Below are 9,996 nucleotides of genomic sequence, written 5' to 3' on the forward strand. Positions count from 1 at the left end.
AGGTTGGAGTCCAGTCTGGAATCTCTTTGCACAAGAAGAACAACTCAGTGACCCAAAGAGAAAAACAACCTTTATTTAAAAAGAAGGTGTTGTTAACGAAGTGGTATCTAGCTACCCTATTTGCATATGCATATACAGAGTTATGAGAGCAGATTGTGTTAGCTTTAGATGCCAGAATTTGCATGTGTAAGCTTGTGTGGTTAGCCCGATGACTGTGGGTGGTTGAGAAGTACAAGCCCCTTTCCTGCAGGGTCAGATGTGCACAGTATCCAGTGGTTGTTGTCCTGTTCGGCTTTATGGGAGTCCAAGAAGGTGTGAGCGGTCACCTCATACTCTTTGCCATATGTAGTCCTGTGGGGACACAAGTGTTACTGAAAGAACAACAGCACCTGTTCAGACACTGAAACATGACTTTTAGCTGAAGATTAATAAGATCTGATTCTTCTCTTGCAGCTACAACTTGTTGTTGCCTTGGAGTTGACTGGGAGTAAAGGTCATGTCACAGCAAATTGTTTTCTTTTATTATAGTGAACTGATATAGACCCACAGTCTATAATAATATTTCTGTAAATTATCTAACAGACCTCCAAGTTAAGAACAACAACACTAACGCTAACCCATTTTATTACATTTAACCCAGCAACACACTCCCCTAGGTTTAGGGTTATGTTCAAAAGGAAAATGTGAAAATACCAATAGACTTGATCACCCAGAACAGCGAGAGCCTGGTTTGTCTTGCAGTGTACGACCAGCATCTTCACATTGGCCTGGAAAGGTGAGGGGAAGTAAAAGAAACACAAAGCAGTATGTGTGCTGTGTTCGGTTAATGATTTAAAAAGCAAATGCTCGTGTTGTCACAGGTCGAGTAATTAACCATGAAGACACAGTTAAGACTTACGGGGACAGGCTGACCCTCATATTCAAGCCTCTCCTGGGGGTCAAAGTGCACTATCTTCCACCATGACAGAAAGGAACTGCCATCCTCCAAGTTTACTTCTTGTAGGCGGGACTTCTTTGCACACTTTAAATGAAGTCACGATAATGAGACGTTCACAAAGGTAGAAAAGGACAGTTCAGTGTTGCATCACAGTGGCGGTTCAGTATAATGCACTCTGCTTAATGGTCTTCAGAAAATAATTAAAAATCTACCTTTTGGAAACTTTGCACGTCACTCGCCAGGTAAAGCTAAAGAAACAAAGGAAGAGACACATAAACACTCAAAGTAATACACACAGCTAGTTGCTGATTAAAATTCATTATGTAACAGAATAACACTGCTTATTCTGTTTAACTGGATATAAGATACCATTTGAATAAAAAAGACCTCTGTTCAATACAATAAAATGATTAAAACCTTAATAATGATGAATAATGATATTCATGTATCTCAGCCGTGAAGAGCTGAAATGGAAAGGTGAAAAGGTGTAGTTCATCAGTGTTAGTTTGCACTATCACAAAGTTTAAGGCTGTTTAAGGGACAGATTAAGCAGATCAAAGCAGCTGTGAAAAAAAAAGCCCTGACTTTTAGTCCCTTCTGTCAGACCTCCAGTACCACATCCATGATTGGACCCCTCTCTGCCCGGTAAATAGCCTCTTTCTTCACACAACGCCACACCCCCAGTTTGTAACACAAGCTTTCTGTCAAAACTTTGAAGTCTCCCAAGTCCCACTGAGATAACCTTGCTCAACAGCAAGCAATCATCAAGGTTATTTTCTTACACTCCCTTCAGAGCCACAGAGGATGTTACACAACTGTTTTCACAGGCACTGTGTTCCCTGTGACATGCAAACTGCAAACTGAGATCCATGAGTAAAATGAATGGAGTGCCCCTTTAACATAACAGTCAGTGTTCAGGAGCCTCTGAAGTCTTATACTGGTGTCTGTTTATGTTAATGGAACTTCAACAGCTAGCTATCTATTATGTCTAGGAAGCCAACATGCAGTCCCTTCGACTCTGGTCACCAGGCAACGTTGAGATAGGCTGGCACCTCAAGCAAAGCCAAACAACTGTTACTGTCCTCAGGACCCCAAGGCCCATGCCTGACCCCAAGGATAAATAATTCCATAACATACACTTACTGGTGTTATTAGGTACACCTGTACAATATAACGGGATCCAGTACAACATCTCTGCTATAAATTCTACTTTTATGAAGCTTGTAATTTTTCAGTTTTTGCTGACAATGTCAGAAAGGTAATAATTCTGCTTTATGTTTATTATTGAGGATGTAGTGGGTGTTGGTGGTGTTGGACTGGAGTGCATTATATTGAGAGATGTTTGTAATAATATGAAACACCTCTCGATATAATGTTGTCCAGTTCAACACCACTGCAAACTACAACCTCAATAATAAACATTAATTAAATGAATGCACAAACAACAGAAGACAAACTACATACTGAAAGACTTACCCTCCAGGAAACACTATGTCCATAAAAACCCACACCACAAGATTCCTGAACAGTGTGTGCGTGTGTGTGTGTGTGTGTGTGTGTGTGTGTGTGTGTTAGTTTACTTACTCCCCTGGCAAAGCCACTTGTTGTTTTCAGGGCAAAACTTTGCTCAAAATGCAGAGTTGATCCTTCAGGACTGCCATCCACACTGGAGTCACACAAGCAGAGTTACAGGTGTACATCCGAGACTCTGCTGAGGTGTACTGTGTGCTGATCTGGTTTTCAAGTGTGTTTGTGTACCTGGTAATGATGAAGGCAGTGCGTGTGCAGGCCTGAATAGCTCTTCCCGCAGTGACTCCACACGGGGCTTGAATGCCAGGCGAAGGAATCTTCATCAAACTGTTAACGTCTGCGTTTATGCTTACTGCACTGCACTCCCTGTTTTCTCCTCCCACATTCACCAACATCACAACATCCCCAAAGTGCAATCTTCCATCACTTGTCACAGTGAGATTGACCTACATACATGAACAAACGCCATCATCATTATCATTACCATTCTCATCAGCATTGTGATATTATTTTGCTCTTAATTAGCTTAAACTCATTTTACCGGTCTCAAAATGTTCTGTTTAAGGAAGTCCACTTTCTGGGCAGCAAGTTCGCCTCTCTCTTTTTTCTCCAGATACTCTTTCTTTGCATCCTGAAAAAAAACATTAGTGTGTATTCTTTAATATATCCCCCATCACTGCTGTGTGCTGCAATAAAAACAATATCACTGCATCATTCTTAGGTCTTTGTTCCTGAACAGTCTCTACAGTGTGTCTGTGTCCTGGTATTACTGTTTCATGCATGTGTAACTAACTAGTTAGTGGGAGAGTCATAAAGTCATAAAGTCACAAACTCACGCTGTGCAGACATACTTTGCTGAAACCTTAAGCTGTATAATTTATACGATTCACACCCACATAACTTTAATCGACCCCGCACTTTTCATGTCAGGTTCAATCTAAGGGCAATGTGTAAATGATGCATGAGACAACTAGACTGAGTGTTTTACACATGGTGAACGTCACATATCATCAAGATTTGGAACAGACCAATACAGAATATATTGTACTATCATACCATGTGGAATAATTTTTCCCCCCATCCAATAATCAAAAAGATTATCAATATAACTAAATCATTAGGTCAACTGTCACTCATCTGACTCAAGTATGATAAATACTGTATTGTGCATTGTGAAAGGTTTCTCTTTCTGTGTCAACACAGCAGGAATTTTCAACAAGACAAACATAACAATCTATATTTGGTTCTGCAGAATCCTGACAACACTTTTCTTCTACAGTTAAATGATGTCATCCCTTTTATTCATCAATGTTGTTGCCAAACAAAGTTTGTTTTGCTGGCTGCCACCACAGAAGAATACATAAAAGTTCATAACAACTTAAATGGCCTGTAGCTAACCTTTTAATAATAATAATCAGACTGAAAAACTATTTCAAATCCGTTTGCAGCCTTCATATCAAAGGTGTAAACGTGCAAAAAAAAAAAAAACAGCACTTGTTACCTCATGTGTTAAGTTGACCCATAATATTATCTCTGATTTATTTTGAAACAAACCTCTTCCAAGCGCAGGTCCTCATTCCAGTTTCCGATTTTCACATGCGTGCGATAAGTCCTCATATGCGCCATTTAGACTTATAATATTGACTATTTGTGTGATAATGTTAAGCTGCGGTTTGTGTTTGATCTGTTGGTCGTTGCATAGGCATGGCTTGTGTACTAGTTTCCATGGTTACTGAAGGTGACAACTCCAGCTCCTGTCAGTTTTCGCAGGTTATCGCGAGAGGGCGTGCTCGTGCAGCACGATGCTTTCAGAGCCAATGTGTCTGCTGCTTCCCACACCAACAAGACGAGCTCATGGAAAAATACTGACTCATTATACAGTTTAAAAAAACAAACATAGAACACACACACACACACAGAGTAAGTCACAGGTTACAACATTTTTTACATTTTTCCTGTAGTGCTTTTGGATTTGTATGAGTGTTCTCCAGCAAACACACAAGTTATTATTGTCATTGTCGTCATGATTATTCTCAACAACGCACAAAGATGCAAAAACAACATGTTAAACCAGTCTTCCTCTGTTTTTAATTAGGAGAATAATAAGGTAGTTGTTGGGTTTTGTGAATTCCAGAAACCATGCAGCTTCAAATCTGTTTCTGTATAATCCTTCACAGTTCTCTGTGTATCAGTGTATATGCATTACTGAACATGTCCATGTCTCTGCTGTCCATTTTCCTTTTTTTTCTGTTTGTATGTGTCAGTGGCCATTGGCCCGGCCTCTGGCTCCAGAGCTATGTATGTGACTCGATTTGTGGTTTCTTTCCCTTGATGAGTCCGTGTCATCCTCCTCTTCATCGCTTCTGTCGTCGCCTTCCAGCTGAGTGAGCCACAGAGAGGAGGAAGAACACATGTAAACTGCACAGTTTTTATACACTTATTTCCTATTACACAAATAAATATATACACAGAAACACTTGTAAACACACCTTGCTGAAGATACACTTATAAAACATCCGTGATATGAGAACAGCCCAGTAGAAGTGGAGCACTTGTAGCACTGACAACATCACATTGAAGAAGTAGTAGCCGAAGAAGGGAGCAAAATCCTCTACTGGGTACACCCATGTACAGTGGATCAGCCTGTAGTGATATGTGCACATAATATTTTCACACATTACACCAAGATCGTCAGCATGCAGCACGGTGCATTGTGTCATTTCACACACTTACCAGAAAGGAAAAATGACAAGTCTTGTCAACATGAAGAGAATTGTAAACACTGCAAACATGACGTTAGCAGTCAGGTGCCACTTTGCATAGTTGAGTACCTTTGCACCCTGTAAGATGAAACAGAGAAAACAATCAGGCTTTGTTTGTTTAAAACAAATAGTTTATAGTCAGCTATAGAGCCATGGCATGTATAACTGCTATTGATATTTAGCTTGACATCCTCTTAGTACTTGTGATCTCAACTGTGTATTCCAAAGGCTACCTGAGAAGTATTTCTTTTGTATTCGAGCAGCTAGATTCAGAAGAAGAAAGAATTATGGGGCTAGGCAAATTTACTGCTGTTCAGTGTCAATGTCCCCTGTCATTATTCAGAAAATCAATTTGCATGAAGGATAGTAGAGCAGTACAGCAGGTCCTGTTTGAGTCCTGCCTACAGCAATTCTACCAATCAGTCATGTTGAGACAAACATGCTGAGTTCAGGTTTTTCGACTCTGCATCAAACTTATGACACAACTACTATTGGTATGCTTTTCTCTGAAGGTGTAAAAAGACAGCCTTAAAGCTGAAAATATTATCTGTAAAGACATTTCAATGGAACCAGTTTTTGTTTTTTTTTAAATTTTATTTTAGAGCAATACCCAGAAGACCACAAGCACGCTTAATGCTAAGAACTTGTCCTTTAGAAAGAGTGACACTAAGGTGATGGACTACAGATGAAAAATAGCCTCTTTGGATAACTCTAGTGCATTTACAGAATGTTTTTTATTATTGTGCACCTTAAATAAACCACCAATAATAAATAACAATATATTTGAAAAGGGAAACAACATATGTTTGAAAAGGCCTGGGGACCCTTGACTGTTTTTTGCAATGTGTGCATTTATTAGACCATGAAGAGGAAGAATGAATACTCCCTGATGGAAATCTTGTAATATAGTTACTCTGAGCACAGATTTGTGAAGAAAATGGTACATTTTTAATTAATTAATTAATTTAAATGACAGTTTATGTATGTACAAAATATGTTTTTACTTCTGAGAAGTTCTTTGTGGCTTTTCCTTATTCTTACTTTTTCAAGTCAGATTGTTGCTGTGGAACTGTGACAATAGACAATCACAGTTACCTGCTAACACTGCACCAGCCTGTAGTATGACAAAGGATATCACACAGATTAGCTTGCACGTGCACCAATGTAAAAAAAACAGCGCTGACCTCCAACAGTATGTCAGTAGAGTCATGAAGTACCATCACAAGGGTTCCAATACGGATGTAGTTTGAAATCCAGGAGAAACTCAGAAGAGTCAGTGTGGCTATATGATGAATCACCTGCTCTCTGAAGTCCTACACAAAAACATGATAGGTAAACATGTATGCTTACGGCAAGCACACCCCTAATTTATTGCATCTTTATGACATGAAAAGACCTTCACTTGTATACATCTGCACACTCACCTTCCTTTTCACATCAAAAGTGAGGCTGAAGAGCAGAGAAAGGTAGAAGCCCATTTCCAAGAGGTAATACCAGTACTGAGAAGGCAACATGGACTGGATGGACACATAACACACACATATATAGGTGTTTATTATATTGTATACTGTAATATTATACAAGCCATCCTAGTGACAAATCACTTACTTGTTTAGGGAAGCCTTTCCAGACCTCCTTCAGATTATAAAACCAAGGTTTCTACAGGCAATTAAAACACACAGAGAGAGAGAGAGGAATGTGAGGTGGGGTTGGAGAATATCATTGTAAAACAAAAAAAAAGTGTAAAAGTTGGCCATGAGCTCATGCATGTTTATCTGCCATGTCAACTGCCAGAGTGTGAGAAAAACCCTGAAGCACCGAGAGGTATGAAGATACGAAGAGAGGCGAGGAGTTTCACATGGTGCGAGAGGTAAAGACAAAATAAGGCAGGGAAAAGATCCCACAGCAGAAAAAGCAAACAATATGTGCAATGGAAACAATGTGTAACACCAGAGACAAAACCTGTAATCGAAACAGTTGCTGCTATAAAAAAAATGAAAAAAAGGACAAAACTACTTACATCATGGAGAGCTAGGACTCCATACACAAATGCAAAAAAATAAAACACACATCTCCAACTGTTGACAGACAGGAATAGTAACGTCACATATTTACACATACGCACGTGCACTCACATCAGTTGTATCATCACACACATACAAGCACACACACCTGGCCTCACAGAACCTCTTACGAAGTGCTGGACGGTCCTGGTTCCTCCTCCTCCTGAACCAGACTTGAACCTTCCTCTCTGGCCAACTGGTCTTCTTACACAGAGACCTCACATCAGCCTGAGACACAAGGGAAACAATCCAGCTGTTGCAAACTCTCTGACTCTTAGTTTCACTCTCGGATGCATTTGATTTATTGTGCATCTGATCTCAGCAACAGAGAGACAAGTCAAAGAGCGGTGACAAAGCATATCTGAAATGACCACACAAAATGCTGTATATAAAATGCTATCTGTATGACTGTTTATTTTAGTTTCTCTGTGAAATGAAATTTAACATACCTGTGATGGAACCCGTGTTTTGCTGCAGAAGTAGTTTTCTAGGATAGAATTTGGCTGTGCTGTGACACGTATCCTATTCCTGACTCCACAAACATCAGCCAGTGGTGAGGCCAGGTAACTATAACAGCACAACATTACAGTCAATTTCATACTATGGAACAGATGATCTGGCACAGCAAGGCAGTTGTTTGGAGTTATAAACATTGCTCCACACAGCTTGCACAACACAATCCCAGTATTCTGAAACCAGACGACTGCATTGCTAAACTCAGTGACAAACAGGCATGTTTAACTCACATGCTGTCTACTCTCACCTCTCAAACAGGTATCTGACCAGAAGCATGCAGAGGGCACAGGGCAAAACAGCGTAAAGTTGAGAGGCTTTAGCGTAGACACGACCTTCACTGTCCTCCAGATCGGACCAGGAGACGTTTGCTGGCAGCCACAGATGATCCCACCACAGCCACTCGCTGACTGTCTGCAACATACTGCTGGGAAACACAGAATGCACACATGAAAAGAGACATTTAGTTTAACAACCTTTTTTCTTTATTTTTGTAGTTGAGACCACTATGGTTAGTCTCTACCTTGTACTGGTCTCTGTCAGTCCAACTGCTCTGTAAGCATGCAATCAAGAAGTAATTTCGAAGATGGAGAACTACAATGGATAGGCCTATCAAAGGGCAGGAAAGATAAAAATAGGTGAGGAGCAGTTCAAGGAGGCAAAGTCCTTTTCTCGTGGACTCTGCCCATAAGTTGTGTAGATAAAAACATGTTTTATCTATCCCTAACCCTAACCCTAAATTTGAACAGTTAGAAAAGTGCTATTAAAATGTGCAATCAAAGCTGTCTAAACAAACATAATAATTATAAATAAATAATATAAATAATTACAATTATTTACTGATGATGACCTGAGTTATTTACTGGGATATAGTATAACTAATATAAGTGGGTCACTGAACCCCAATGTAAATTATTGAGAGGGAAAACAACCACACGTACCTGCAGGCACTGTTGTCTAGGACAAGTTCCAACAAAAGAGAGGAGGCTGTGGCAGAAGGTGGATACAGAAATAGTGTGTGTGACAAACTCCAGTGAAAGTCCTGAGTTTAAAAATCTCTGAGCATATGAGCAGTCTGAGCAGTCCTTTGTAGTACATCAGTTACAGAATACTTCCATTAATGTATGCGCGCACACACACACACACACTCACCTTCAGTATGTCCACTGTGAGACGTACAGTGTGTTTCCCAGGGACCTGTCTATGTGAAGCAAGTCTGTTACGCCTGCAGTTCATGTGCCACACTTATCCACATCAGATAACAGCCCTGTTAGATCATATATGTTCACCCAATTGTGGAGCCATTCTTCAAAGACAGCGTAAAAAGTTCAAAAACAGATGGCAAATATTTACTCATGAGCTAATGCTACCCCTAATCTGTACGATGTAACTCTTTGTGTGTGAGGCGACGGGCTCCAGTGAGCATGTTGATTTTAGTGTGTGGTTGCTCACCTGCATAGGAAGAATGGGATCCCTCCCTCCCACTCTGTCTGCTCTTGTGATCACACCCTTGCAGTTGCAGCAAGTCCTTTATAGTGAGGATATCTCAGCACTGAAAGCTCCTAACTGCCTTTGCATTGCATTTTGTATTTTCAGTTGTAAACAGTATAAGCTGCAGCAGTCATCTGAGTGTGCGATTGTTTGCGTACCCTCACCTGCAAGAATTCCCCTGGAATGCTGGGAAGCCCCCACAAAGGCCCTATTCACTAGTGGGGCAGGGGAGGAGGAGCCAGTGCAGGTTATGGATAGAGGAGAAACGGAAACTTTCACACACACAAAGACAGAGAGAGTGAAACATTACTCTGCTGTAATAGCTGCCCTGGGTTAATCATAAATCATATCTATACCAATTAAGTAACCTTGGTCACGATTAACCCGCTCAGTTTCTATGTGGATGATTAAAAATTTGAGCTATTTATTACAACTGGAAGGTTTCTTTTTTTATATACATTTGCAACATTTTGAATATCAGGTTTCAGATTAATACAAAAGTTAAATAACACATCACTGAGCATCCATATTAAAATACAGGACAGGAAATAATTTCTTGGTGTTTCATTGTACACCAGAGGGGGGCAACAGAGACAACAAGATAAACAGTGTTGATACTGTCATCATCTCCCAGTGAGGATTTACACTTTGCATTAGTCACATGTTATGGATGTTGTTGTTGTTGTTGTTGTTGTTGTTG

At 40.1% G+C, this 9,996-nt stretch overlaps 2 protein-coding genes across 5 annotated transcripts; both read right to left on the reverse strand.

The window, feature by feature from the left end:
- Positions 1–53: 53 nt before the first annotated feature.
- cfap161 (cilia and flagella associated protein 161) lies at positions 54–4,210 on the reverse strand. The gene is made up of 8 exons (XM_010751016.3): positions 4,022–4,210; positions 3,009–3,098; positions 2,696–2,913; positions 2,522–2,603; positions 1,150–1,185; positions 899–1,021; positions 694–767; positions 54–351 (listed from the first exon to the last, which is right to left on the reverse strand). The coding sequence occupies exons 1-8, from the start codon at positions 4,091–4,093 to the stop codon at positions 201–203; spliced, it is 846 nt and encodes a 281-aa protein (XP_010749318.3). The 5' UTR covers positions 4,094–4,210; the 3' UTR covers positions 54–200.
- A 120-nt stretch (positions 4,211–4,330) lies between these two features.
- cers3b (ceramide synthase 3b) lies at positions 4,331–9,445 on the reverse strand. Of its 4 annotated transcripts, none has more exons than XM_019273444.2 (14): positions 9,258–9,445; positions 8,958–9,006; positions 8,747–8,792; positions 8,329–8,414; positions 8,056–8,232; positions 7,742–7,859; positions 7,402–7,520; positions 7,250–7,307; positions 6,838–6,888; positions 6,654–6,746; positions 6,414–6,542; positions 5,201–5,307; positions 4,957–5,110; positions 4,331–4,847 (listed from the first exon to the last, which is right to left on the reverse strand). In XM_019273444.2, the coding sequence occupies exons 5-14, from the start codon at positions 8,226–8,228 to the stop codon at positions 4,728–4,730; spliced, it is 1,122 nt and encodes a 373-aa protein (XP_019128989.1). In that variant the 5' UTR covers positions 8,229–8,232; positions 8,329–8,414; positions 8,747–8,792; positions 8,958–9,006; positions 9,258–9,445; the 3' UTR covers positions 4,331–4,727. The 4 variants fall into 4 exon arrangements, with proteins under 4 accessions (XP_019128989.1, XP_019128984.1, XP_019128976.1 ...); XM_019273439.2 differs by having other exon boundaries at positions 8,958–9,072; XM_019273431.2 differs by lacking the exon at positions 9,258–9,445 and having other exon boundaries at positions 8,056–8,229; positions 8,958–9,222.
- Between the last annotated feature and the right edge of the window lie 551 nt (positions 9,446–9,996).

Source organism: Larimichthys crocea, chromosome XXI, assembly GCF_000972845.2.
Source record: "Larimichthys crocea isolate SSNF chromosome XXI, L_crocea_2.0, whole genome shotgun sequence".
In the NCBI taxonomy this organism is placed as follows: domain Eukaryota; kingdom Metazoa; phylum Chordata; class Actinopteri; family Sciaenidae; genus Larimichthys; species Larimichthys crocea.